The 25563-nt window shown below is 43.6% G+C and overlaps 15 protein-coding genes across 15 annotated transcripts; 8 read left to right on the forward strand and 7 right to left on the reverse strand.

Moving 5' to 3' along the window:
* Positions 1–108: 108 nt before the first annotated feature.
* V1516DRAFT_681544 (uncharacterized protein) lies at positions 109–1138 on the forward strand. Its single transcript, XM_066923259.1, has 6 exons — positions 109–219; positions 323–423; positions 513–626; positions 672–701; positions 748–802; positions 856–1138. The coding sequence occupies exons 1-6, from the start codon at positions 189–191 to the stop codon at positions 1011–1013; spliced, it is 489 nt and encodes a 162-aa protein (XP_066775165.1). The 5' UTR covers positions 109–188; the 3' UTR covers positions 1014–1138.
* Positions 1139–1195: 57 nt separating this feature from the next.
* On the forward strand, positions 1196–2529 carry V1516DRAFT_681551 (uncharacterized protein). Its single transcript, XM_066923260.1, has one exon. It carries the CDS (start codon positions 1252–1254, stop codon positions 2458–2460), a length of 1209 nt encoding a protein of 402 aa, XP_066775166.1. The 5' UTR covers positions 1196–1251; the 3' UTR covers positions 2461–2529.
* Positions 2475–3339, reverse strand: V1516DRAFT_681552 (nucleophile aminohydrolase). The gene has a single exon (XM_066923261.1). It carries the CDS (start codon positions 3229–3231, stop codon positions 2530–2532), a length of 702 nt encoding a protein of 233 aa, XP_066775167.1. The 5' UTR covers positions 3232–3339; the 3' UTR covers positions 2475–2529.
* V1516DRAFT_681554 (F-actin-capping protein subunit beta) lies at positions 3335–4818 on the forward strand. The gene is made up of 4 exons (XM_066923262.1): positions 3335–3528; positions 3581–3900; positions 3957–4408; positions 4455–4818. Exons 1-4 carry the CDS (start codon positions 3526–3528, stop codon positions 4532–4534), a joined length of 855 nt encoding a protein of 284 aa, XP_066775168.1. The 5' UTR covers positions 3335–3525; the 3' UTR covers positions 4535–4818.
* Positions 4794–6037, forward strand: V1516DRAFT_577422 (transcription factor S-II, central domain-containing protein). Its single transcript, XM_066919251.1, has 2 exons — positions 4794–5122; positions 5191–6037. Exons 1-2 carry the CDS (start codon positions 4994–4996, stop codon positions 6001–6003), a joined length of 942 nt encoding a protein of 313 aa, XP_066775169.1. The 5' UTR covers positions 4794–4993; the 3' UTR covers positions 6004–6037.
* Positions 6021–8053, reverse strand: V1516DRAFT_681559 (S-adenosyl-L-methionine-dependent methyltransferase). The gene is made up of 2 exons (XM_066923263.1): positions 7415–8053; positions 6021–7342 (listed from the first exon to the last, which is right to left on the reverse strand). Exons 1-2 carry the CDS (start codon positions 7989–7991, stop codon positions 6072–6074), a joined length of 1848 nt encoding a protein of 615 aa, XP_066775170.1. The 5' UTR covers positions 7992–8053; the 3' UTR covers positions 6021–6071.
* Positions 8054–9238, reverse strand: V1516DRAFT_681563 (t-SNARE). Its single transcript, XM_066923264.1, has 4 exons — positions 9071–9238; positions 8938–8996; positions 8764–8874; positions 8054–8707 (listed from the first exon to the last, which is right to left on the reverse strand). The coding sequence occupies exons 1-4, from the start codon at positions 9180–9182 to the stop codon at positions 8318–8320; spliced, it is 672 nt and encodes a 223-aa protein (XP_066775171.1). The 5' UTR covers positions 9183–9238; the 3' UTR covers positions 8054–8317.
* A 663-nt stretch (positions 9239–9901) lies between these two features.
* V1516DRAFT_629628 (uncharacterized protein) lies at positions 9902–11047 on the forward strand (the record flags this gene model as incomplete). Its single annotated transcript, XM_066919893.1, has 1 exon — positions 9902–11047. One exon carries the CDS (start codon positions 9902–9904, stop codon positions 11045–11047), a length of 1146 nt encoding a protein of 381 aa, XP_066775172.1.
* Positions 11048–11151: 104 nt separating this feature from the next.
* V1516DRAFT_666589 (uncharacterized protein) lies at positions 11152–13197 on the reverse strand (the record flags this gene model as incomplete). Its single annotated transcript, XM_066920756.1, has 6 exons — positions 11152–11919; positions 11986–12255; positions 12307–12441; positions 12495–12698; positions 12746–12806; positions 12857–13197. The coding sequence occupies 6 exons, from the start codon at positions 13195–13197 to the stop codon at positions 11152–11154; spliced, it is 1779 nt and encodes a 592-aa protein (XP_066775173.1).
* Positions 13198–14220: 1023 nt separating this feature from the next.
* On the forward strand, positions 14221–15523 carry V1516DRAFT_681568 (uncharacterized protein). The gene is made up of 4 exons (XM_066923265.1): positions 14221–14407; positions 14461–14806; positions 14862–15062; positions 15112–15523. The coding sequence occupies exons 1-4, from the start codon at positions 14264–14266 to the stop codon at positions 15315–15317; spliced, it is 897 nt and encodes a 298-aa protein (XP_066775174.1). The 5' UTR covers positions 14221–14263; the 3' UTR covers positions 15318–15523.
* V1516DRAFT_629545 (complex I intermediate-associated protein 30-domain-containing protein) lies at positions 15411–16240 on the reverse strand (the record flags this gene model as incomplete). Its single annotated transcript, XM_066919892.1, has 2 exons — positions 15411–15794; positions 15854–16240. 2 exons carry the CDS (start codon positions 16238–16240, stop codon positions 15411–15413), a joined length of 771 nt encoding a protein of 256 aa, XP_066775175.1.
* Positions 16241–16567: 327 nt separating this feature from the next.
* V1516DRAFT_666592 (SHQ1 protein-domain-containing protein) lies at positions 16568–17971 on the forward strand (the record flags this gene model as incomplete). Its single annotated transcript, XM_066920757.1, has 3 exons — positions 16568–16642; positions 16698–16765; positions 16819–17971. 3 exons carry the CDS (start codon positions 16568–16570, stop codon positions 17969–17971), a joined length of 1296 nt encoding a protein of 431 aa, XP_066775176.1.
* Positions 17972–17979: 8 nt separating this feature from the next.
* V1516DRAFT_681577 (uncharacterized protein) lies at positions 17980–20016 on the reverse strand. The gene is made up of 4 exons (XM_066923266.1): positions 19665–20016; positions 19560–19612; positions 19386–19504; positions 17980–19337 (listed from the first exon to the last, which is right to left on the reverse strand). The coding sequence occupies exons 1-4, from the start codon at positions 19765–19767 to the stop codon at positions 18305–18307; spliced, it is 1308 nt and encodes a 435-aa protein (XP_066775177.1). The 5' UTR covers positions 19768–20016; the 3' UTR covers positions 17980–18304.
* Positions 20017–20493: 477 nt separating this feature from the next.
* V1516DRAFT_609261 (SURF1 family-domain-containing protein) lies at positions 20494–21452 on the forward strand (the record flags this gene model as incomplete). The annotated part of the gene is made up of 4 exons (XM_066919291.1): positions 20494–20563; positions 20616–20745; positions 20800–21019; positions 21072–21452. Coding segments are annotated over 4 exons (801 nt in total), but the record flags the coding sequence as incomplete, so codon positions are not given.
* Positions 21453–21615: 163 nt separating this feature from the next.
* On the reverse strand, positions 21616–23404 carry V1516DRAFT_629665 (major facilitator superfamily domain-containing protein; the record flags this gene model as incomplete). The annotated part of the gene is made up of 2 exons (XM_066919896.1): positions 21616–22830; positions 22886–23404. The coding sequence occupies 2 exons, from the start codon at positions 23402–23404 to the stop codon at positions 21616–21618; spliced, it is 1734 nt and encodes a 577-aa protein (XP_066775179.1).
* Positions 23405–25563: the final 2159 nt, after the last annotated feature.

Below are 25563 nucleotides of genomic sequence, written 5' to 3' on the forward strand. Positions count from 1 at the left end.
AGAGAGCATTTGGGCTCTATATCACGTGATTCTCATGAATTTGAATAACCTGAAGAGCATAGTGCGGCTGAAGAGGCTGGTTTGAGTAGCTTCGAGCTACCTATCTAGATTTCATGACAATTTGACTGTGAAATTGATAGTAAAGAGGAAATCGTAAATAGTCAATTGACAAGGATTGAATTGATTGAATGATGAGGATCAGAAAGGGATTTGCAGTTGGTAAGCAATGTCTTTAAGTGGGGATAGGAACGTTATAAGACGGGATAGGAGGCGAATGGAAGCTATGACGTGAAATTACTTGATCAATGAACTAATTAGACAGCTTTTATCGCGATTGCGGTTGTAATGGCATATCTAGGGTTCACTCCGATTAGTTTACCGAACGACAAATTTTTGCACTTCATTTTCTTTTTTCTGTTGACGGTATGTCGTGATTGATGGAAGGGCGGACTCCAAAGAGGAAGCGTACATCTATAGGTGACTTGATGTACAACAGTGCTAATACAATCTAGACTGTATTTTACTGGATTGTTGACACCTCGAGACGAAGATTGATCAATGTGACTACAATCGTGTGCATCGTTATTGGGGGAATTGGGTCCGAGTTTCTGCAGACACTTGTTCCGGTATGTTCTGCTCGATTCAAGCTGATTTTGTAACTAAAGATCTAGACACGTACTTTTGATCCATATGACATCGTCGTACGTATACATCTGCCTTAGCGGAGGTTATATAGCTAATTTACAGGCTAACGTTGCCGGTGCGAGTCTCTCTCTGCTTGGGTCTAGCTGGTATCATAAACGTATGTACAAATTCTCGATCTGGAAATCCATGACTTGAAATTTAACAGTTTAGGTATGTTGGACCGTAAGCGCGCACAAAAATACTCGTCTGTTCCAAGTTCAAGTGAATCTGGTGATTTGGAAAGTGGATATGCAGCCAGTCCCGAAGCCACAGTTGAATCAGTACAGTTGGAGGATCTATCGAGCTCTAGTACGGAACCGACAAAGTAAATCTACAGAGTAGGCTTACGTCACAGCTAACCGTATACGAGCAAATATCTACCAAATAGTCTTAACTAAATACCAGCAAAAACATCCTCTAAATAGAACGTACTAATTGAGAATGGGAGAGAATCAATAAAAGAACTGTAGGAGGCGCCGCATGAGACGCGATCTGACATTGCTTGTCACCCGTAAACATATTTATATATGACTTCTGCGATAATTATAGAGAGAATAACAAAGCAAAATGGAAAAGGGTGTGGATATAAATGACTTTTTCCGGCTTGATAAATCGCCCAAAAAAAATCGTCCGAAACGTGACGAAGAAAAAGTCCGCCACAAACGAAAGCGGAAGCAGATCAAAGAGAGTTCCAGTGAGATTATCAATCTTGACACGGAAGTTACAGAGATTGATCTAAAAAATGCGAGCAAGAAGACCCTGATGACAGCAACAATATTGACCGGGAAGCCAATGAATAGTTCGACTGAGATTGATGAAGACATCATCGAAATTGTTCAGCCGAACCAAGAAACTAGTAATTCTGCTCGTCGCAAACCTCAGCTCTCTCCGCCTCCAACTACTCCACCTGACGAACACGAACTATATCTCCATAAAGTGGCCTCCCGATACACTCAGAGTGCGAGCTTTACGGATGACGATTACGCGGATAACAATGATTTTATTGAGCTTACAAAATCTGAAGATCTCTTGCCCGAATTAGCTGCCCGTGTGCGACAGCACAGCGGCACGAGAGACTGGAATGACATTCAGATCAATGGAAACGGGCATAAATTCACTGTTGCATGTATTGTTGAACCATCTTCAGCCGTCGTTGATAAATTTCGTCACTGCGCGGTTGTCGTCGACGGCAAAGAAAAGCGACCGCGTCCGGTCGAGTTTAGAATCAAGAATACCAGTACTTTGACCAAGATGCGCAAGGCATGGCTGCAGGAATGTAGCATACCAATGCAACAATATGACAATCTGATTCTAATTGACCAATCAACGGCAGCTAGGGTGTACGATAGTACAACTCCGTTTTTGCTGCGGGTTCCGGAAACTGATCCGGTGCTAACTCTGCAAATTATCTTGGCTGACGAACTCGATAGGTTCCGAAATGAACGTTCTCAACGGCTAATTGAATTTCAGAATCGCCTTGATGAGAATAACTACACATCTAACGATGGTTTGGAGCAGGGAACATTCCCGGTTGCTGGATATGATAGAATAGTGTATCTACAGGACGATACGAAAGACAAGATTGAATGCAAGACTCATGGAAAGGAGACAATCAGAAACCTGATGGAGTATTATAGAGAAAGGAAAAATGTGGGATCAAGCCAAAAGCTGGTTTTAATAATGGACGATGAAGAATTGGCAGAAGATGCTCTTGTGGAAGACCTTGAAATCGAGGACGAGGACACGATTGATGTCAAGTGGATATCGGTGATATAACATGATTACATGAATACATGAAGGATTTAGTGTCATTGATTAAATGTATACATCAAATTATAACTATGACTAATCGCGTTTAAGAGGATAAAACTCTGTCTTGACTCCATCTTTCGTAGCTACCATGATCTGAAGATAGTCACCAACATGAATATGACGCTCTGTGGCCGAGGAAAACGCATCTTTGACTAACTTCAGTGTGTCATCGAGCGATAAAAACTGCGCAGGCAGACTCTGTCCGGACACAGGATCATGTTGATTTTTGAGATTGACCTGGTTGTCGAGAAACGGCATGATTAGTGAGGCCGCAGCACCGCCAGCTCGGCATTGTTCGCGCTCATATGAGCCGACCGGATCGAATGAGTATACGGCACCTTTGCCCTGCTCGTCGAGGCCTGCGATGATAGTGTGTACATAATATGGGAAAAATCTCTTGCCGTATAACATTGACTGGATCAATCGAGCACATGCTTTGATACTGAGTGGCTTGTGATGATTGTATTCATACCATTTGACTCTCTGACCAAGTCTGTCGACTAGATTCTCACCGTCGGCAGAGAATCCATTTGCCGAAACAACTATCGGATTAGATGTCGGCAGCTCATGGACTTTCGGCTGGAAGCGCGAGTTGATGGAATACCCGCTAGTATGACGAGTGTCACCCGCAAGAACCGCAAAGTCTTCGCCGGCGATCGCCAGAATTGTGCCTCCATTGTCCGTGTAAGGGTTGAATTGATGTGCTACAGGACCATTTCCTGCGCTGTTTTCCATTTTTGACAAATTTTCTCTTTCCAAATAGCTGGTTCTCGCAACCTATTGTGAAGGTCTGTATAAATGGTCTGCTGGCTCGTAATCTTGTCAGTGGACTTGCTGATCCATCTACGGCTGAGAACAACTACCTTACCAGGTGGATTGGTTGTAAGCAAGGTATTTGTGTAAACAAAGTCATTGGCAGCAGCTGTCATACTCATGATTTAACTTAGTGCTAATTTCTATATGGTCAATAGATGATAATTACCACTAGAATTGCATAATTTATTGCAATTAGATATCAATTTTACACAAATGGTAAATAAGAGTCTATTGGCAGACTAGGTCGGCTGTTTACTCACATTCTTAGGATCCCTTCGATGCATCCCTAGATCTCCTACGGCGACTAAATCCGCAGAGAACAGCGGAAAACGTCGAAAGTCTCTGTTCGCTTGTGCCCGAAATCACGGAAGATCTCCTTGCTTCCGTAGATCAGCCCTTACGCGTGAAACGTTGTGCCGATACAGGCAAAGACTATCTCGTCTGTGACTACAATAGGGACGGGGACAGTTATCGTTCTCCTTGGAGCAACAAGTATGATCCGCCTTTGGAAGACGGGACTGAACCGTCGCCGTCGCTTCGAGTACTTGAAGTGCTGGCTAATGATGCGTTTGACATATATCGTGACTTGTAAGCTTATTGACAGGTTGTATATCTGCATGATCAACGTCATGTTAACTTTCTAGATATTTTGAAGGTGGTCTGTCGAGCGTGTATCTTTGGGAGCTCGATGACGGGTTTGCGGGTGTGGTCCTACTAAAGAAATCTGGATCTTCAGGTAAAGGGTCCGAATGGGACTCTATCCATGTCTTCGAGGTTCAGGATGCTCGTCTTGCAAATGGACGCGTGTCGGCATCCACCCCCGCACATTACAAGTTGACAAGCACGGTCATTCTGACTCTCCGGACATCGACACCGGGTTTGGGCGAGTTTGATTTAGGTGGGAATTTGACTCGCCAGGCTGAGATCGACGCGGTCGTCCAGCTTGAACCAGGCGCAACAGATCCGTTAGCTGCTTCTGGAACAAGTCATATCGCTACTCTTGGCCGTCTAATTGAAGATACGGAGTCAAAAATGCGCAATCAGTTGCAAGAAGTCTATTTTGGCAAAACAAAGGATATTGTCAGCGATTTACGCAGTAAGTTAACCATACCGCAGCTTAGAGTCCAGACTAATTTTTTTAGGTATGCCTTCATTGTCCACTGCGAAAGCAGAGCGCAAGTTGCAGTCAGATGTTGTTTCAAACCTTGAGGGAGTGGCATAGTAATTTCTGAGTATGCTTTATAAAATTGATTACGATTCTATTGCCATATCAACAGGATAGTTGCGTTCAAGACCGAACGTAACACTCTAATTGCGTTCACCTTTAATTGAGAATCTCAGAAATTTCAGTAACCAAATATTTTAACATGGTTCGAATATTTTAAATTAATCTGTTTAATCTTTTAAATCGAGACAGTAACCGAATGTAGACAGGACTGCTCTAAACGATGTAGATCCCAAGATTTGCCGCACACGCTATTTATTACTGCAATAGATATTTTCACAGACTCTTCCCAAGATCGAGTATCAACGAATACGATAACTAGACGAGATTACGGACTGTAACTGAGTTTTTCAGATTCAGCCTTGACTTTAGTTTCTCCGTCACACTTAGGCACATCACCGAAACTAGAGAATTTTAACCTAAAGGTCAAGAACTTTAGATAGAGACAACAATATCATGGGCATTACGGCGAAGGAAATTCGGACGCTGATGCACGACCTTGAACGTGCTGCTGCGGGACCAGTGATTATTGATATTTTGACGCAACTACAAATCGGTGTGGAGCCAACAGAAAAGCTTTTACGGGTGAGTTTAGCTTGTTATGATAGAGGTGCAGATGGTACTGATTAAGAGAGACAATGTTGACGAACTAGGAAACGAAACTAGGAATTGCCGTTAACAAGCTACGGACACATTCCGATAAAAAAATCTCGGATCTCGTGAAATCAATAATCAAAAAATGGAAAGACGAGGTGACGGCGCAGAAATCTCGGAATGCGCAGGTAGCGAAATCCGCCAGTTCCGTAGTGAGCGCACCAACGACTCAAACGGGTCTCTCGACACCATCCACAGCAGCTCCAACAACTTCGCAGCCCCCTACAGCTAATGCTAAGCCAGCATCTCAAAAAGAATACAAATTACCCGGTGGCGGTGTGCGAAGTGTTAAAACAGACAAGGTGACTACAGACATCTATGGTGATCGGGTGCGAAACTCGTGCGTGGAAGTGACTTACAATGCTCTCGCTCACGACTCGACTGTGATGCCCGAGCTGGTACTTGCAACCGCGAAAGAAGTTGAGCGCGCCGTGTTTATGGCCGAGAAGGGAAGTACACCCACTTACCGGTCCAAGATGCGGTCGCTGTTTCTCAATCTTAAAGACCCGAAAAATCCCAAACTGAGACTCCGAGTTGTTTCAGGCGAGATCTCCGCCGAAAGGTTGTATAAAATGACTCCACAGGAAATGGCCTCTGAAGAACTCAAGTCCGAAATCAAGCGACTCGAACAGAAAAATCTGTTCAACGCTCAGGGCGCTAAAGAAGAACGTGCTGTCACAGACAGATTTACCTGCGGGAAGTGTAAACAGAAAAAGGTCAGCTATTATCAAATGCAGACTCGGTCGGCTGATGAACCGCTGACTACATTTTGTACTTGCGAAAATTGCGGCAATCGGTGGAAGTTTTCGTGAGTTCAATCTTTTATACATATGGACAGTTTTATTTGTATTATCAAGCCATTCCTTCAAAAGGTGTTATTCTATGTACACATAAACGCGGCATTCTGGTAAAACTCCAACATAGGATTCTCGCCATCTCGAGTCGTAGTCGCCTCTACATCCGCCCATTTGTTTAAAAAACCCTCGTGACTAAGCACATTGATCCGCCGTCCAATGATCTCTTCATAAAGCGCGGCAGCAAGCCCAAAGTCTGTCGGAAAGAGAATATCAAAGTACCCTTGAAGCGCCATATAGGTATGCATTGGAACCATTTGTTTCTCCAGCATCACCTGTACTACAGGGGAGCTATATCCTGGGATGGAATTCGGCAGAGAAGTAAAATCCGAAGTCAAAAACCGATGCTGCGGAAAATATTTATTCAAGACGTCCAGTAACTCAAGATATCGCGTCGGAATGAACTCCGGCAGACTCAAATCATGTGCTAAAGGATTCAACCAAGTCCTCAGCTTACGTCTCCACTTCGACTTTGCCAAAGGATGTCCCCTGACTTTAGTCAGATCTAACCCGGGCGTTACTCTTTCGCGTAGATCCAAAAACCGCTGAGCCAATGGATCAATTTCCGGAGAAAAATGCTCTTCAAAATCGCCATCCTCGTTGACAATCACGTATCCTTGATATATTCTATCCGTCTGATTATCATACCGTATTGAGTCATGAGCTAGATTATCGAGAACCTCGAGCGCGATAAGAAAACAGGGTTCAGGAACCTCGCTGTCCCAGTCAAAAATAGACTTGTTGATGACACGTACTTTATCTGTGAATCCTTGCCGTTCAATCTTAGTTTGTAAGGCGGCACTAGCTTGTTTCTGTGCAAGCGAACTAGAGATCTCGATGATGTTATAATGCGTACGAGAAAAAACGTCAGGATGTGTAGTTCGGATGAAATCCAGAATGTTGAGCATCAACGTGCCATTGCCTCCTCCTACTTCATATATATGCAAATCCTGGTACGGATACAAAGTCATAAGATAATTCAACAGTACATATCGCGCAATTGCCTGCCCATAATACGGTTGAAACAATTCTGTCGGCGTATGCCACAACTGCGGTAAATCCATCTGATTCTGCGATAATGGCGGAATCGAGGTGGTCGAGTGGTCGGAGAATAATGGATTAGTTGTGTGCGCTCGGGTTGTTTTGGCTACAAGCGAATCATACCGGACATAGCTCTTTGCCCATTTATCGACAAATTCGTCATTTCCTTGAAGAGAATTATACTCGAACGGTTTTTCTGGCGAGTAAATCGTCGCTTGCCGCGTAAAGTATCCATATTGTGGATTATATAACGAATCTGTTCTTTTATCAGTCCGGCCCGACCAACCAGATACAACTAGTCAACTAACACCAAAATCAATTCTCATACCATCAATAAAGTCTCTCGTTAGCATGCTGACCTTTCGGGGTCTTAAATCAGCGGGTCGGCCAAATTCATCGGGTGGTAAAGGTCCTCGTCCGCGAGAGTTTGCAACAGTTGCCAAACGTTTACTAGTCACGACCGGATATTTGCTAAACACTTCAAAATTGTTCTCCTCAGCAAAATAGAGATATGTATACGGTCGGACTGTATAATCATAATCGATATGCTTTTTCTTTCCATCTTTGGTTCGCGGCGAAGTGTCAAGAATCAGATCTTCTTTGGATTCAACCGGCTTCGAAGTTTGTTGACCAAGCGTGGCCAGTCCAACTCCTCGACCTTTTTCTTTTGAAATCGATCGAAGCGCTATCGACGATTTCGATTGTGTACTTGGAATACTTGGCCGTTTGACTTTAGTAACCGTGTTACTTTCTTGGTGTTGTTGCTGCTCCTCCTCAGGCCGCTCACGCTCTAAGATCGTGGTCGTAGGTCGCTGTGGTCGCTGTGGTCGCCGGGGTTGCGAAGCATACCCCCGACAGCTGACTACTATCTGCAGTCTGGACCAACGTACTGCTCGCAGAACCATAGAAACTATTCCAATATCGCCTGGCTGACCGGTTCGGATACTTAGAAAAGTTCTCAGTTGTGGACTTTGATGCGGCGGAACTCAGAATTCTACAAAGCTTAGATTATCACAATACGGTACAACCAATTCAACAAATGTATTAAATTAAATCCCGCCGGAATACCACTATTACCAACTATAAAAAGCAAAGAAGAAACAAATTGAAATGAAAAAGAATGAAACAATGCACCAATCCACAAGCAATTACTAACGACGGCGAGGAATAAATCTACCCATCAAAATAGCAGCAATAATCAGAATCAAAAGAACGACAATTCCAATCGTAATTAATCGGTTTGTAACCATTCTAAAATTATTAGACCGTTTGACATCTTAACAATAGAAAACAATACCGTATACCTTCTAGCCATTCCTCGTAAAGTTCGCATGCTCTTATCGACATGAGTATCCGCCTCCATCAGCACATTACGCGAGTTTACAATCTGTTCGCGCTGACCGCGGAGATCGGTCAGAATGTTGGCCCCAATGGCCTCGGTCTCGTTTGCAAGACGCTGCGAGTCCCGGAGTCGTTGTGAAGATACTTCTAAACGATCTGTGCCGCTCAGAAGCTGTTGACGTTGGTCCTGAGATATATCATCCATCGAAGGTCCATTCTGGCCAATACGGCCTCGACCACTGAATAGCTCATTTCTGTCTGCTTGCTCCGATGCTCTTTTCTGAAATATCCATTAGTCATTCTTTTCAACTTATCTCCACTATCTTTCAAACTCACTAGCTCACGCTTGGCTCGATCAAGGTCAGACCGATATCCACGCAACCGCGCGTTGACTTTCGCTCGGCTCCCAGAGGAAATATTTTGCAATTCAATAGACATCTGCCCGACCTATTACTTGTTAATCTAAATAAATCCAACGGCACAAATCAAGTCTCGTTCGTCGCCACTTACAATTTCATCGGCTTCATCAAGAGCACGCTGCGCAGCTCTAGCGGATGCTTTTCTCGGCTCTAATTTCAAAAAACTCGTCAGTAACATAAGCATATGGCAGTACCTTGATTATTCTATTTATCCTCAAACTTACCAGTCGCTAGTTCGGGCAACTGTTCGATCTTCTGCGCTGCTTCCGCAAACGCAATATTAAAATCCGCCTCATAGGAAGAAAATAATTCAGAGCCCCCGTTGTAGTCACTCATATTGTCCTATATTCTATTTATGTTTCAGTTTTCAAATCAAGTAAAATAAATAACCAACAAACAACGATTAGTTTATTTTGAAACTGTAAGTAGTGAGGTCAACAACTGCGGTCCAGTCCGAATGTCATGTGACGTATCCTCAGTGATTTGGCGTTCGTGTCAAAGTCCGGGATGGTGGACTATTTGAAATTTCCGTTTACGAAGTTGAATAGAAGAGAAATTAAAAAATATTGATTCGCGTCATCATTAGTGGACTACACTGATTTAATTAGGATATCTGACTTAATTGCCATAATATTAATGACATGCTTATTTAGGGGTCTGTAAAATCTGAAAAATGATCTGGAGGAATGACAAGCAGTTCCAGGCTAGTTAAGACAAGAACAGTGCAGTTGAAATTTTGATCCATGAACATTAACACTATTGAATGCTTCATTTTGTCATAGCGCTAGCCAAGCTACATAGTAAATAAAATAATTAATTTGTCTTAGACAAGCCTATGAGTTCTCTTGTAGATCTTCTGCCTGTCAAACAGTGAGCAATCACTTACATATCGTTCAATATTCGTACAATTCAAATTAAGTCATTCCACAGTATATGCTCACGTGATAAGTTTATCTATATGGATGAATAAGTCATGAGACTAGTTGATATTTTGCTATATTACAATTGCAATTCATTATGTCTGGTTGACATGGATAGCTTAATCTGCAAGGGCGATGACCGTGACAGAAAGCAATATATCGAGCTCACCGAATGCGTTCAAACCAATTTATACTTATTATAAATCATTGAGCTATGAGGAATTCAATACCTACGCCTGCAAGCCTCTTGATATGGTTCCAAGCGAGATTTCTACGGTTCTTGATCCATTGCATCCCGAGATTTATCAGCAAAGGCATATTGGAGATTTGACTGTTTCTACGTACACTTCGGACGAATTAGATGTTGTGTTTGACTCCTTTATTCAGGCGTCGACATCTCCGTCGACAAGAACTAGACAGGAACGTAACAATTCCCAGTTGGTCCAGATAACTCTTGACTCGGTCCCTGGGCTGCGTATTTTCCCAGCGTTTTTACCTCAAGATATTCAGCAGCAGTTAGTCGTTGATGTGATTGAGGAGTATCTTCCGCCGGGACAGCACAGGACAAACCTCCACGCGTCATATACTGTGCCTGATCCGTTTGCCATGTTTTCTCTGCCGCCTTCAACAAAACTGTCGCCTCTTCCTGCCGACACACCTCCGCCTTCCGCTCCCGCGTCCTCTTCTCTGCCCTTGTCGTCTGCTCGATCGCGGAAGCTGCGCTGGGTCACGCTTGGTGGACAGTACAACTGGACAACAAAAAAATATCCCACTTTCAAGCTAGGCGACCCCGGCTTTCCTGCTTTCCCCACCTCTTTGTCGACTCTACTCTCTGCGTACCCTCCCCGCCCATTTTCATCAGAATTTGATCTGCGTCCAATCACAGGCGAGGCTTCTATTGTCAATTTTTACTCCGCCGGGGATGTATTATCTCCTCACCAAGACGTCGCCGAGTTATCTTCAGCAGACTTGGTTTCTCTTTCTCTCGGCTGTGAAGCCGTGTTTCTTGCATCTTTGGATAGGCAGAGGCCATCTCTTCAGCTTAGAGTCCGCTCGGGTGATCTCATTGTTATGAGCGGACCGGCGCGAGCAGCCTGGCATGGTGTGTCGAAGATTTTTAGCGGAACTAGTCCAGAATATCTCGTCGGTCATGATTATTCCGAATATGCTTCCACTTCGCCGGACTGCCAACCGTTCATTCATGGGCGGCATCTCTATGCTGATTGGATCGCTACGAAACGGATCAATATCAATATCCGACAAATGCTACCTTCAACTTAAAATATTACTACTTTTGTATTTAAATCCATCAAAGCTAGCTAATTGTACGGAATTTCGCATTCTCTGGGTAAGATTGCCGTTGATATAAACCGCTGCTGTTGTTGTCAAGTATGCGTCTGGTCTTCCATTAACGCCGGGTGAACATACTGCATCCCTGGAGCCTGGTACATTGAGCACATCGGCACCGTCCAGTTATGAGTATCAATATATGTCGCTGGAGGTGCCATTAGCGGTGCCATACCAGTCTCGGGACCTGGAATTCCACCGGGCATCCCGGCAAGCCCAGCCATTCCAGGACCAGCTGCGGTCGCAACTCCTGGAACTCCCATCGCAGCCTGTGGAGCTCCTAGCCCCCCATATTGAGCTAGCATCATCGTTACGGCAGTGGCTGCTCTCGTCGGATTCATGCTTTCCTGGCAAAAGCCAATTTGCGGTTGCTGCATTGGAGCACCATAGTAGCCTGCTCCGACCATGTTATTCATGCTCTCATAACTCTCTGGAGTATAATTATAGCCCATCTGATTGAACATCCAGTAGGGTATTCCTGGAGGCATCACTACAAATTCGGGAATCGCTGGCATCCAGACACTGTGTCCTCTTGGCCGCTTGGGTACTTTGAATCCTCCAGTACTTCTATGCTGCTCCTGATGCTTGTTTTGCAAGGGAGAATCGTATTCTTCGGCTCTCGATGCAGCCTTGGCCGACAACAATGCTGATGACGAGGATGCTCCTAGAGACTCCCGATGTCTGGCAATTAGCACGTCTTGCTCTTTCTCTAATTTTGGTGCTGGCGCAAGTCGCACATTGGTGGGCTTGACAGTAAGACGTCCGTTGCAAATATACATCCGTTGATTGAGAAAAATCGTCTCATTCTAGAGAACTATATTAATCTTCTGATTCAAATATTATTTAGACAGGATAATCTTCAAAAACTTTACCGATTCATGGAGTGCTTTGGGAACGGCATCAAATGAGCAAAATTTCACCTCCGCTGTCACTGCGTGATAGTATTTGGACGTCTTGTTCCAATCTATATGAACACTGGAAATTGGACCGTAAACGGAAAAGTGCTCTCGAAGGTCTTTCTCAGTCACTTCGACATTGAGGTTTCGAATATATATCGTTCGATCGTGGTGAATGGGATTCGATAGATCCGGATTTTGAATATAGGATACTGTTAGATCGCAATCTGGATCATTTTTTAATGACTATGCTCTTAGATTAGAATTGGATCAGACATGAACCCAATTAGTACATACGAAGTAAGCTGCAATAGCATCTTCACGATATTCGAAACGTGTACACCAACCCGTCAGCAAGTTTCCTGCGTATTGTATCTGTGCACAAATCAAATACTCGAGCGGTCCGAATTCCTGGAATAATTCCTCTGCTTCCTGCTTACATTAGATTCATGACCAATTATGATCACGTTCAAAAATTTACTCACAGCCATAGAGATGGAGCGAGAGCTAGAAGAAAGGCAGACTGAACGATTGACGCGAGCGAGCTCGCAGCGCATTGGTCTCTGAAGGAGTATTGTTCCTCTATGTGCTGTAACAGCATCGCGTGCTTGCTCGAGATTGGCTAGTTGAACAAAAGCATAAGGGCGATCCATGGAATCACGATGGACAGTAACGTCTAGAGGATCCCACTGAAAAATGTCAGTTCTCGATCGTTACCCAGGGCGTGATAGCTCACTTTTTTGAATGCATCAGATACAGCTATTTTCAGATCCTCCAGAGAATACGAAGCCGCCAAACTACTATGGTCAAAATATACTGTTTCATGATCCTAAAGATCAGCACTTACCTGGCAACAAATATACATGCGGATGGATGGTTTCTACTGGCTCTAGACAAGCCTGAGCCTGATTCTTCGCTGGCGATACTCCCCTTCGAAACCGGAGAAGAAGCTGAAGAGTCGGCGCTGTATGAAGAATTTATGAACTCGCTTCGTGTCGAGGAAGGTGTGGACACAGGGGAGGTTGCAGATGCAGGAACATTGTTGTAATTAGTGCTACCTTCATGAACTGCGGCAGTACACGAATCACTGTTGACAATAACCAGGCCGGATGGAGTCATAGCCTTCAGCGGCCTTAAGGATACGGGTGAATCTCGTGTCATTTGTGCGGGGTGTGTGGTAGAGGTCATAATTGAATCGAACGCAACTGAAGAAAAGAAATGAAAATGACTTGTTTTCAGATCAGAGCAAAATGATGTATATGCAAGCAGAATAGCGAGCAGTGAGAGCAGGTCTGAAGGAAATAGCAAATACGGAGAATTCCGGTAAAAGAAATGCGAGGTAGAAAATGAGAAGAAGAAAGAATTTGCGGGCGGGAGTTGAGACGCTTTTTATATCCGGTTTTGCGAGACACGACTTAAGTTGATGAGCGTCCTGGGCTGTGTAACACTGCACTAGAGGGAATTTGAGAGAACTGACGAGAATTTCCGTTGTTTGGCTTGAGAAAAACGCAATGGGAAAACGCTGAGAAGATTATATTTAGATTAATTGGATTTCTATTCTACAGTATATTTGGTGGCTAGAGAGTTCGTGGACTAACGTCAAATGCATGGGGAATTTTGGCTAGAGAACACCACGATTGAAGCGCATGACAAGAGTGCTTGCGAATAGGTTCCAAAAAGTCCGTAGAAATTGTGGTTTCGCCGGATTGAGAATATTAAGCTTCAATCATCGGCGAAACGCAATTTGTACTGCCTGACAATTGAGCAGTCCCTTAGTTGGGGAGAGCTAAAGCAATAGTATTGCCAGTCCAAGGCTAGCGATGCAGGCAAGAGCACAAGAGATTTAGCTAATTCAGATGATCAGACATCTAAACCATGCCAGGTTTCTCCTGAAGTCGCTCATTTGGCCCACTGCTGTTCCGCATCAGGACTAATTAGTTGTCCGAATCAGGCTATTGTCAGAACAAAGCACCTCTCTCGCAACAAGGGAATCCTTGGTTGCGATCCTTTCTGTCGCAAGGTTGACAAGTTTCGAGAGCTTCTAGGATTGAGAACCGAATTAGAGTTCGTTACCCTTTCCTTGTTTGGATGTATCCATCAAACAGAGTTTGAGCCATCTAAAATGTGGCTCCATACAAAACCCTTGCTAGCATCACTGTTTCTCTTTTTCTGATCAAGAACATGTTTGAGTCAGCTAGTTTTAATGAGGCGACGAAAGGAAATAATAGTCAGAACAGCTCGAAACACCGCAAAAATGGCATTGACGACTACTGACTTACATGGAACACTGCCACTCATTGCGCAAGGAAAAGTTCGTGATATATATGCCGTAGATGACTCGACGTTGCTGTTTGTTGCTACCGACCGGATTTCGGCCTACGACGTCATTATGAAAAATGTATCTACAAAAAATCTCTGTTTTTGATGCTCTCAGAACTAACATTGCGTTAGGGTATCAAGGACAAAGGCAAACTGCTTACGCAGATTTCCAAGTTTTGGTTCTCAATTTTGAAAGATATATGCCCCAACCATCTTATTTCGTGTGATGTCTCGTCGCTACCAGCGGATGTGCTGCAGTATCGGGATCAGCTCGTCGACCGAAGTATGCTTGTGCGGAAGTACAAAATTTTACCCCTTGAGGCAATCGTGCGAGGATATTTGACGGGTTCAGCTTGGAAAGAATACAAGACCAAGGGAACTGTTCATGGTATCAAAGTTCGCGATGGCATGCAAGAAAGTGAAGCCTTTGATGTGCCTATCTTCACTCCAAGCACCAAGGCCGAGCTAGGGCAGCACGGTATGTTTGAGTTTCCTACAGGAATATATGGCATACGATCTAACAAATCTTACAGATGAAAATATACATCCTTCAGAGGCTGCAAAAATTGTTGGCGAGGAAAATGCAAAAAAAATTGCCGAACTTGCTGTAAAGCTGTACGTCGCAGCCAAAGAGTACGCAGCGAAGAAGGGTATTATAATAGCAGACACCAAGTTTGAGTTTGGTGTTGACGAGGATGGTTCTATTGTTCTCGTGGATGAAGTTCTTACTCCAGGTAATGTATTTGCATCATGTAGCTGAAAAATTGCTAATTCAAGTATTAGATTCGTCTCGTTTCTGGCGTGCGGATACATATGAGCTTGGAAAAGGTCAGGACAGTTACGATAAACAGTTCCTCCGTAACTGGTTGACCTCAAACGGACTTGCCTACAAGGATGATGTCGAGATGCCCGCCGAAATTGCGCAAAAAACTGGTGAAAAATATGTCGAGGCATATGAACAGCTCACTGGAGAGAGATGGTCCTCGTAGGTATTATTTTAAATCCCATTTTTGGCTTATAGGTAGAGTGATATGTACAGAATTTTAAAATATAATAAAAAGTAGGCCCAGCAAAAGAAATGATTATTTTGATTTTGTGAAAAACTCATTCGTATCTCTTCTGAGATCCAGAACCTGTTTTGGGATTTTGCCTCTGCGTTTGTCCATTTCTTCGATCAGCTTTTTTTCATCTTCGGTGACTTGGAGGATTTCTTTTATATCGCTTTTTTCTCCATTGTCTTCCAGTGTCCGACTGGCTTTGTCTTCTTCGTGCTTGATTCTGGCTTCACGAATGTACTTTTCAGCCTCGTTGTCATTGATAGCTTTTATCCAGTCGATATGAAGACTGTAGGGACCATATCTGCGATCTAGCAAACCAACACCAACGGTCTTTACCTTTGATTGTTCGATTTGCTGAATTTCGTGGACCAGTCCCCAATTTGTGAGAAGAAAGTTCCGGATTGGAATCTAGAAATTGTTTAAGAATGAGCACTTCAAGTAGATTAAGTATCACACAATCCACTTACCACTGCTACTTCCCATTGGCCGGGGTTGTATAAATATAGCCTATGCTGGTGGATTTCCGTAGGCAGAGAAGTATAAGATTGGACATTCACGAAATACTTTCGCCGGTCGCCCTTCACTCTGAGCGCTATGTGTGTCAATTTCTGGAAATCCCAGTAAAGCGGAACATCATTAGAAGTAACTGGGCGGTCGTTCGTTCTAAACATAGCGTATCCCGAGCGAGTGACATCCAAATTCCTAGCAGGTAAATCAAGCGACAAATTCCCATGAAAATGCGCACAGTGTTCCTTCTCGTCCCAGTCAAGGTTAACAGTGCTATATCCACCAATCTCCTCGTCACTTCGAGTCATGCATTCTTTTAAATTCTCCGGCGATTTAAATTCAACCATAGTGAACTCGACTAAAGGTCTGTAATCTGGTTTTGATTCTAGCTCTATTGTTAATACAATCATATGGTGTGGACCGGAAAGATAAACTACGGCTAGAACTCACGCATTTTCAAATACACCCTTGCCAGGCGTACTGAATTCCTAAGAAAATTCATTTTGGTATTTATTTTATCGTAATTGAGTGTATGACTGGTCAATGAAATTGACTGCGAAAAAGGCAGAAGCAAATTCATGTATGGACTTTCTCCGTTGGACTTTAATGTCCCAAGAGCAACTTGGAACCTCTTCAGGTCGAAATTACACTGTCTTACTTCTTCAGACTACCAAATGATTACTCCACAATTTTCCGTCAAACAAGATGACGAATATGTGTATATTGATATCAAAATTGTTCATTTGAAGGTATATTTGAATAGAAGCCGACAGTCGTGGATGAATAGTCATTGACTTAAATCAGGCTCAGAATGCTGAACTACAGGCTGAAGGAGATGTATTTAGATTTTCATTGCCGCCATATTATTTGAGGTAACTATTTAACTTCGGTTTTCTTTGATTTATTATATTAATTCATAAAAAAGGCTTCATCTGCCCGGTAATATCGTTGATGATGACCGAGCTACTGCAAGTCTGGATGTAGGAAAGTCACATTTGGCAGTCCGATTTGCAAAGGAGACTCCCGGAGAGTACTTCCCAGATTTGGATATGATTACAAAGTTATTGGCAAGAGTTAAGTCGGAGCCGGAGAATGAATACTCAGGGAAGCCGCTGATTGAGGAAATTTCTCCAGAAGATGGAAACGAGGTGTCAAGTGATGAGCAAAAGAAATTGGCTGCAGAACTAGATGACGCTGCAAACTTTGATTGGCAAATCGAACAAAATCAAGTAAACTCCGATTATTTATTGACAGCCAAGTACGGGTTCGATTTGCAATATTCAGGTTTTTTGCGCGAGACTGCAGATATAGGAAATGACATTAATGATATAGATTCCCCGGAAACCAGTACCATTGAATCTCGAAAACAAGAAAGGATACGAAAAGAAACAGAGAAATTTGATTCGAGTTATTATCTGTATGACCTATTGGAAAATGAGGAGATCTCAGAGTATATTAACTATGTGCCATCATTTATTCAAGCTCTCAAGGATCGTCTTTCAGATGCGTCCCAAACCCTCGAGTTAACTGACGAAGAAACCAAGCAAATGATGACTTTACCCCGACGGACATACCTTATGGACTCCATTGAGAGTCTACGGGCGATATACATGTCACTTCCGTCTCTACTGTTCGCATACTGTTATGATCTGACGACAACAATGGACGAGCATACGAGCGAATCGGCTTGGACTATCGGTAAACTGTCTCCGACGATATCATGTCTCGATAACTCGTTCAGCACTATCCGGCAAATTCAAATAACTTGCTTTCGTCGTGCGCTCTCATATCCGCTCTATCGCTCATGGGATCTTGCTCTGAAGTGCTGGAATGACATGGCGACGATTATGAGAGCAGGCAAACGAGCGATATTGAAAGCTCTGCTTGATATAAACCATTTATTTGCTTTTCATGATATATACTACATTTATTCGAAAATAGTAGTAGAAGATTACTGCGTTTGGATTCAGAGCAGTAGTGACGCTGTTCTAAGATCTCTAGCTTCCGACTGTACTAGCTGTCAAATCACAAAATATGATTTGGATTTAGATCTGATTAGAATTGAGCATTCTGCTTAACCTTAACCTTATGACTTCAATTGTATATTAGTTTTCAACATCGAAATAAGATAAGAACATAACAACCTCATATGTAGATTTCATTCACGCGGTTGATTAAAATGCAGATCATTAACACAACACAGAGAAAAACTTTGTACATTTCATACATTATATTCATTCGACCATATTCTACCAAGTACATGAATATAGAAACACAACATCGCGCAAACCCGAATCCAATACCAACCTAGCAATTGACAACAAAACAGGCAAAAATACAAGAACACAGAGCAGAACTAACTGAGCGCACGGAAATATGATCCAACGAACAATAAATAATAAATCAAAAAATCACGAGTCATCTTCTAATGTCAAATGATTACCATTATATGTTCGTCGGTCTTCGTCATCTGAATTGCCGATGTCTTGCAACGTCTGGGTCCCAGTGGGGGAAGTGGATCTTGAGTTAGACAACTGTGAGGACGACGACACAGACGTGTGGGCACTCAAGTTAGGAACACGAAAAGCATGCTCCTCCGTTGACTGAGCCACGGGCTCCCGATATCCCCATCCTAGAAATGTTCCGACAGCTCCTATGACTCTGTGGATTCCATATACGGCTCCATTCTGCAACCGACCAAGAGTAGTAGAAGGTGTGAACGCATTCGAGTAATGAATTATCGGCTTTAAAATAAGCGTTGCAGTGGGATGAAGGCCTAGATCAACTAAGGTAACATTTTCATCTGAAGCCGTGAAGTCCTTAAGAGGAAATTGACTGATAATAGAATATGGTCCGTCCCCATCTGTTCGATTAGAATCAATCCACACTCGTACATCACCAAGCGTGGCATCCAAGCCAAATCTGTTTTTAATGAGCGATCCATCAAACAGTCTGATTGCTAAAGCCGAGTCGTTATGACGATGGAAATCATTCTTGCTAGACCTATCTAGTTTCTTGGTCTCGGAAGTCGTGCTTCCCAAATCAACAGCTCGGGATTTACGTTCTTGTCGGTCATCTTTCAGCAGCTTAAGAATACGTTGACGCTCCTCATCTTCCTGAGCGCGCTTTCGTCGCAGAGTATCTTGGTATTTCGCCACATCGGGTTTAGATTCAGATATCGCCTCCGATGAACTCCTGTGTTCGGTGGCATGAATTACATTTGCATGTGACGCATTCGATATTGAAGGAGATACGACGGACGATGACGATGCTGGTAGTGGCTGAGAAGACAAATCTATATTTGCCTCGTCTGACGTAGCAGATGTAGTCGTAGTACTAACAGAACCAGAACCGGACTCTGCTGGCACCAAGGCTTTCTTGACTCTTTCCAGAAATGCATCTAAGGTAAGAGATCCATAAATGTAGTCGACCATGGCTCCGTTACTAAACTAATTAGTTTAACCTCTAGCAGAGTGGTAAACAGCCACGCACTTAACAATATAGAGCGCGGGTACGGTCATGATCGCAAAGACCTGTGAAAACTGCTCAGCTTCCACAGAACCATTCTGCAGTTTCAGAGCCACTGAATAATGAGTGATAAGATCAATTATCTAGCATTCATATCAGAAAGCAGCAAATCGGTAGCCCTAACTAATGCGCCCATACCTCTTGATTTCCTAGCAGCTCATTCGACCAACGTTGTGATTCCTCGGACTGGTCTATATGCGTCGTCAGCACAAGCATTCCACCATTCAAAATAAGAAATCCCACCCGCAACAAAAACCACTAGCGGAATCTGCCCTTGTACTGATCTTGAAACTGCAGTGTCGACAGAAGTCTCAAAGACGGTATTTTGCAGTGTGCTCGAAGCCATGTCATCCAACTTCTCTAGCACACGACACTCGAAAATGATCTAACACGCGCGATATTGATTTTCTCACGGAAAAATTGTTAGCAAAATACAGCTACAAAATTAATGAGAGCTTTCTCCTGCCTAAAACGACTGTCACAGATTCGCAAATGCAATGATGAAAACGTCCTAAACAGCGAACCTGTCCAGAAAAGAACGTCTTTGAGCGAGATACTAATGGAGAGGGAGAGCTGAGCCTAATTACTGGTCAGCGGTGCGGCGACTCGCGGGGCATAAATCTAGATATTTTAAGTAAGTAGTTCAGCTGCAGATAGGAGATTAAATGCTCAACCCTTGAAGAGTTAAGGTGAAATGACCCAAGAGTTTTGATATACGGGACTTTGTTGAAACCTTAATATCGTCCAAAATCCCGAGGTACCAGACTTCGATTTACGCGAAATAGGACAAATTACAGCAAAAGTTTCTCAGATTCAGAGACTTTGCAAAAGAGCAAATTTAATGTCGATAAGACGTTCGATTTTAGGTATAAGTATCTATTCGCGCCCTCTGGTGACACCTCTGTCGTTTGAATGTAATCCAACTCGTCGACTGAAACAGTCGACAATTTTGCGATGCCTAGTCTCTAAGTCACAAAGTAGAGCTTTGTTGTCTCCTTTGTTGCGACTCAGAGAGCAACCTACTCCCTTGGAATTCCAGCGGAGCTATGCCGAGGAAAGGATTGGAGGGTTTGTCGACTGGGAAAAAGTGCAGGTTAAAAAGGAGAGGTCATTTCGAAGTTCATTTGCACTGAGCCTTCTTAGTATGTTTGCAATATATTCGTATTTGGGGGAGGTCAGCTAACGTGGGCTCAGTTTTAATGCCTGTGATTTCGTTTGGACTCGGCGTATGGCAGGTCAAACGATTAAAATGGAAGACTGATCTAATTGCGGAATATGAAAATCGACTGGTTCTGTCTCCTTTGGAGCTGCCCCTTCAGCTAGAGTACGTCAGTATCCAACTTTTTTCAATTTTTTCAGATAGCTGATGCACAGAAAGCCCGGAAATTGCTGCATCGATGCAATATAGACGAGTTGTAACAAAGGGCAAATTTCGGCATGACAAAGAGATTCTCGTCGGGCCAAGGCTCTATGAAGGAGAAGGTGGATACCACATTATTACGCCATTGGAACGAGAAAATGGCACTACACTTTTGATCAATCGAGGTTGGATTCCTACAGAAATGGCTGATCAGCGGAAAAGATCGGCAGAAGCACTGGTATACTATTGTGTTACCTCTGTTACGATGACTTTAAACTAACACTTTCCAGCCTACAGGTACTGTTGTGGTAGAAGGCCTTATCAAATCGCCAGCGAACAGAAATTATTTCACTCCAGACAATATTCCTGAGCGTGGAGAATATTTTTGGGTGGATGTTCCCACTTTTGCAAAGATGACCGGCGCCCAGCCGTTTGTTATAGAAGAGCTTCAAACCGAACTAGCATCGGACATATTTTCTTCGTGGGAATTACTCGCGAGTGCTGGCGTACCCATCGGAAGATTACCTCGTATCGATTTGCGCAATAATCATATTCATTATATTATCACTTGGTTCGGACTGTGTATAGCCACTTCCATAATGCTGGTTTTATTGTTACGTCAACCGTCTACGAGGAATATGAAACTAAAGCATGCTCGCAGACATACCTAACTTTGACTACTTTTTTTTGTAAATATGAAATTGCCTATGTAATATATAAGGAAAACAATTGGTATTTTGCAATCCAGCTATTAAAAATTTCTGTAGCGCTTTGGCTTTAGTGCTGAGCGGCAAAATAACGAAACAATAAAACAAATATTGGAAGTTCCAAATTCTAGATATGACGGATCTCTTCGACCGAGCTATCATATTTTTCTTTCGACCCCAAATCAGACTTGGGATCGACTGAAGCATCTTCGGTACTCGAGACTGGATCAAGAGCATGTGTAATCACTGCTCCCGTTTCAAGATCTTTTTCCTCAAGATCACGGTCAACGATATGAGTCATGTCGCCATTGAAATTGGCGTCCTCGACATCAACAGCAAGACCAAATTTGTTAAGTACGCGGCCGCGTTTCTTCGCTTCTCTATTAGACATATAGAGCATGAACAAAATTCCAATGAATTCCAGACCGATCAAACCAGTCGTGATCTCGTAGCCGACATCGTATTCAGGCGCTTTATCGGTTGGGAAAATGACTACAGGTAGCCAAGCGTTGATAGCATACGAAATAGTAGATCCGATCGCTGGAAGCATGCCACGCATCTCGGCATCGTCTTGAAATACCTCAGCAGACCAGGCAAGCATCATTCCCCACAAAGCATAACCAATATCAGGACAGAAAAAGGCGAACATTTTAAGACCGAATGGGATATTCCATATCGCAAGGAGCATATTTCCGAAGAAGCACCAGAAACATGCGTTGAGAATAAAAGGCCATCTGTAACCGATACGATCGGATATATTTGCAGAAAGATATCCCGTGAAAAGCGAGATTGCATATCCACCAGTCGGAATCAAGTTCACTTGCTGAACAGAATAAGTACCCAACGCATCGAGCCAAAGATTGAAGTAGCCAGTTGTATCACAGATATTGAACAGACACCAGGGCCAAAGGAAACCATATGGGCGCCAAGTCTTGAACATCTTGACGACACGCATGACGGTTAGTTTCTTTGGCTGCTTCCTGCCCACCATTTCCATTCGCACATACGAATATTCACGCTCGATTTCAGAGAGCCATCTGGAGTGATTGTTAATGGGAAAGTCTGGAATACTGTAATAGCCCAAAACTGCAATTGGAATGCCTATAATTCCATCGATGACAAACAGCCATTGCCATCCCTTATAGCCAGCAAGACCGTTCATCGAAGTGTAGACACCCGCCTGGATATATCCGGAAAACATGGAAGCCATTGCCCATGCAGCATCATAGGTTTGCATACGCTTTGCCAATTCGGAAGGCAGATACCAAGAACCCAAGACCATAGCTAGACCAGGGTAGGCAACTGACTCAAAAAAACCAATCAAGAAACGGATACCATAAATCTAGTGTCTTGGTTAGTATCATTTACTGCTGAACGAAGAGAGCGTTCAAACTTACGGGCGAAGGACCCTTCGACCCGGAAATAGCCATGACCAGGCACGACCATATGAACTCACAGGTAGGAATCCAAACGGATGGCCGAACGCGGTTAAGTATGAATTGCGACGGAACACAACCGATAAGATAGCCCACATTGAAAAATGTGGTGAACAAATTTCGCTCATTACCATAGAGATTCAAGTCCTCCTTCATACCCGAAACAAATGCATTGGAGATATTGGAATTGTCCAAAGTCTTGATAAAGAACGACAGCAGAGCGTAGAGCAGGATATTCGCGTCGAGCTTTTGCATATACTTGCGCTGCTTGGGAGGTAGTCGGAAAGTATCCCAAGCCTGTCCAAGAGTCTTCTGAAGTTTGTTCGGAACATATTCGCCTTCGTCGATGAACATGTGAAAACGGGCTTTAAACTCCTCATTCGTCCACTCAGACTTTGGACGACTGCGGAAGTCTTCCGGACCAGAAGTCTGGTTATGGGGTGTCACGTAGTGCCAGAAGTCGCTGAAGGAGTATCCCATAATTGCAGTTTTCTGTGCTTAGACGAGATCCAAAGCAAACTAATCGCAGCCAGCCTGGCCGGGTATTTATATCTGATCAGTTTCCATGATTTCAGCAAAGTTGGTATCATCAGACTGATAAAGAAATGCAACCAGTACCGACATGTCGCGGCAAAGCAGTTGCAACCAAGATAAGGATTAGAGATAGATTCGACAGACAAGACCTCGAAACAGTGCAGCAGCCGCGAGCCAAGAGGAGTCATGGGTTGGTGAGGAGGTCTTTTTCAAGAAAGCAGTGAAAGGTAGATTGTTTCTACCAGAAAAAGAGTGTATTATGTGCATCGAGACAGAGAATAGGTATCATTGCCAAGGGCCAAGATTCAACGAAACAATGTCGAGAGTCACCAGTTTACGACTGAACCAACGTCTAGCGGACGACTATCCGACCGAACAATGGTTAAACAATACCCGAATATCTTGAGACTTCTGTTCTGCCAATAGTTCTGTATATACAATAGACATCGAATTACTAAAAACTGGACATGAGAAAATTACAGAGATCAGGGGCGCTCATGTTGGTCAAAATAAGTCAATCATGTTCTTCCCAATTTGCAGCGACCGAGGACTCAAAATTAGTGACTCAAAATCAAAGCCGAGAGAGATCGTTGCAGTTTACTGCCACTGTGCCGAGAAGAAATACGATGAAAATAATCGTAGAAGTAACTGAGAGCTGCCTGTTTCGATTATTAAGATCTTGTTTTTGAATTATCGTGAATAGGCAATCCTATGTCCACATCAGGTTACTTTTATAAAAGCATTGTCTACGAAAATTTCGATTATCAGTCACTAATCTGAAATAAAACGCCGTCTCACAAAAATCTCACAGCCCGGGCCATGATGTGATCAAAGCGGCCCTGACGAGACATACGAATTGCCGACCGGTCTCTTCTTCCACAGTCGGTATTGCCGGATCAAACTGAAGCGCCATGGCGGAAAGACCCACTGGATTAGGCAGATTGTAAAGTCCAATGAATCATTTGAATCATGCTAATCAAACTACAGCCCTTGGTGATGAGGCATCCAGCCATTTGCACCTACAGACTGGACTGGGAGAACTGAATGATTTGAAGACGGTCATCTCTCTCATTTGACCACAGAAAGTTCAATCACCATGGGTTCCTACGGCGACCATCATGCGTCCGGCACGGGCCGGATGCGGGAATCACCTTCGGCTTATCTGTGGAGAACCGCGAGCCTATCGAGATATAGCACTACATTGCGCTGCCCAGGTCGTCGCGCAATGGGCAATCTTTCGCCTGTGCGCTGGTCCAGCTTATCAGTGTATTTTGAGCTAGCTGATTGCATCAGATGTGCGAGGACCACGCAACACCTTGACCCACAGCAATAGATAGCGCTCGAGCCCAAAAGCGAGGGGGGGAGTTGTCATGAACAGGGATTTGAAGATAGAGAGAGGAAGCGATGGCTAGAGGCTCGAAGGTGGGAAATATCAAAGTGCCCGCGACTTCCGAAAATGCTAGTAGCCATCTCGAAATAGTAAAAACTTACCGAAATGATATCGGAAGTTCCATGTACTTTCACTAGCGTCTAAGCATTTATACGCAATTTTTATCCGGCCAAAAAGAATTGAGATTGCGATTGCGATTGCAACGCCTATCATTCATGGCATATCCACTTGCGATAACAACCGCGTCTGCCAAGATGCGGTGTTATGTGTCCATACACCCAACCATCTGAAGATAGGCACCGGGACCATGGCCCGTCTTCAGGTTGTGCGCAGCTGGGGTAAGGCGAAATCACTATCATTCCCTAGAATAGAATAGGGTCCAAGCATTGCTGAACGCGGTGATAGGATGATAGCCCATGATCAAATGAGCGAGAACAGGCCCTACTGGCCACTGCCTCGAAATTCTTGGCCGTCCCCCTCGAAGCATAGGTAAGACACAATCACCGACAGGCTCGAGCAGTAGATTTACTGAATAGTCGGGCATCTTGAGTTCCTGAGCAATTTTGTTTTTTGTATTTTTTTTTTGATATTGACCGTCAATTCAATTCTTCGAAGAGCGACTGCACTACATCGCCCATAACGATCATGATTTTTCTACGGATTCAATTTACACCGACAACCGATTGCGCCTAGCCAGCCGTAACGCCTTTGCGAA

The sequence above is a fragment of the Lipomyces oligophaga genome, assembly GCF_038497815.1.
Source record: "Lipomyces oligophaga strain CBS 7107 unplaced genomic scaffold V1516scaffold_9, whole genome shotgun sequence".
Classification (NCBI taxonomy): domain Eukaryota; kingdom Fungi; phylum Ascomycota; class Lipomycetes; order Lipomycetales; family Lipomycetaceae; genus Lipomyces; species [Lipomyces] oligophaga.

What these genes read in the sequence shown, in the direction of transcription:
- V1516DRAFT_681544 (XM_066923259.1), top strand. Translation starts at nt 189, where the DNA reads ATGATGAGGATCAGAAAGGGATTTGCAGTTG. An exon ending in CAGAAAGGGATTTGCAGTTG is followed by an intron (nt 220 to 322) that starts GTAAGCAATGTC and finishes CTAATTAGACAG; the next exon opens with CTTTTATCGCGATTGCGGTT. An exon ending in TTGATCCATATGACATCGTC is followed by an intron (nt 702 to 747) that starts GTACGTATACAT and finishes GCTAATTTACAG; the next exon opens with GCTAACGTTGCCGGTGCGAG.
- V1516DRAFT_681551 (XM_066923260.1), top strand. Translation starts at nt 1,252, where the DNA reads ATGGAAAAGGGTGTGGATATAAATGACTTTTTCCGGCTTGATAAATCG.
- V1516DRAFT_681552 (XM_066923261.1), bottom strand. Translation starts at nt 3,231, where the DNA reads ATGGAAAACAGCGCAGGAAATGGTCCTGTAGCACATCAATTCAACCCT.
- V1516DRAFT_681554 (XM_066923262.1), top strand. An exon ending in TTTGACATATATCGTGACTT is followed by an intron (nt 3,901 to 3,956) that starts GTAAGCTTATTG and finishes TTAACTTTCTAG; the next exon opens with ATATTTTGAAGGTGGTCTGT. An exon ending in TATTGTCAGCGATTTACGCA is followed by an intron (nt 4,409 to 4,454) that starts GTAAGTTAACCA and finishes TAATTTTTTTAG; the next exon opens with GTATGCCTTCATTGTCCACT.
- V1516DRAFT_577422 (XM_066919251.1), top strand. Translation starts at nt 4,994, where the DNA reads ATGGGCATTACGGCGAAGGAAATTCGGACGCTGATGCACGACCTTGAA. An exon ending in CAACAGAAAAGCTTTTACGG is followed by an intron (nt 5,123 to 5,190) that starts GTGAGTTTAGCT and finishes TTGACGAACTAG; the next exon opens with GAAACGAAACTAGGAATTGC.
- V1516DRAFT_681559 (XM_066923263.1), bottom strand. Translation starts at nt 7,991, where the DNA reads ATGGTTCTGCGAGCAGTACGTTGGTCCAGACTGCAGATAGTAGTCAGC. An exon ending in AACGAGAGACTTTATTGATG is followed by an intron (nt 7,343 to 7,414) that starts GTATGAGAATTG and finishes ATAAAAGAACAG; the next exon opens with ATTCGTTATATAATCCACAA.
- V1516DRAFT_681563 (XM_066923264.1), bottom strand. Translation starts at nt 9,182, where the DNA reads ATGAGTGACTACAACGGGGGCTCTGAATTATTTTCTTCCTATGAGGCG. An exon ending in GTTGCCCGAACTAGCGACTG is followed by an intron (nt 8,997 to 9,070) that starts GTAAGTTTGAGG and finishes TTTTGAAATTAG; the next exon opens with AGCCGAGAAAAGCATCCGCT. An exon ending in ATCGAGCCAAGCGTGAGCTA is followed by an intron (nt 8,708 to 8,763) that starts GTGAGTTTGAAA and finishes TGGATATTTCAG; the next exon opens with AAAAGAGCATCGGAGCAAGC.
- V1516DRAFT_681568 (XM_066923265.1), top strand. Translation starts at nt 14,264, where the DNA reads ATGGCATTGACGACTACTGACTTACATGGAACACTGCCACTCATTGCG. An exon ending in ACGACGTCATTATGAAAAAT is followed by an intron (nt 14,408 to 14,460) that starts GTATCTACAAAA and finishes ACATTGCGTTAG; the next exon opens with GGTATCAAGGACAAAGGCAA. An exon ending in GGATGAAGTTCTTACTCCAG is followed by an intron (nt 15,063 to 15,111) that starts GTAATGTATTTG and finishes TTCAAGTATTAG; the next exon opens with ATTCGTCTCGTTTCTGGCGT.
- V1516DRAFT_681577 (XM_066923266.1), bottom strand. Translation starts at nt 19,767, where the DNA reads ATGGCTTCGAGCACACTGCAAAATACCGTCTTTGAGACTTCTGTCGAC. An exon ending in GCTAGTGGTTTTTGTTGCGG is followed by an intron (nt 19,613 to 19,664) that starts GTGGGATTTCTT and finishes CGACGCATATAG; the next exon opens with ACCAGTCCGAGGAATCACAA. An exon ending in CCCGCGCTCTATATTGTTAA is followed by an intron (nt 19,338 to 19,385) that starts GTGCGTGGCTGT and finishes TAATTAGTTTAG; the next exon opens with TAACGGAGCCATGGTCGACT.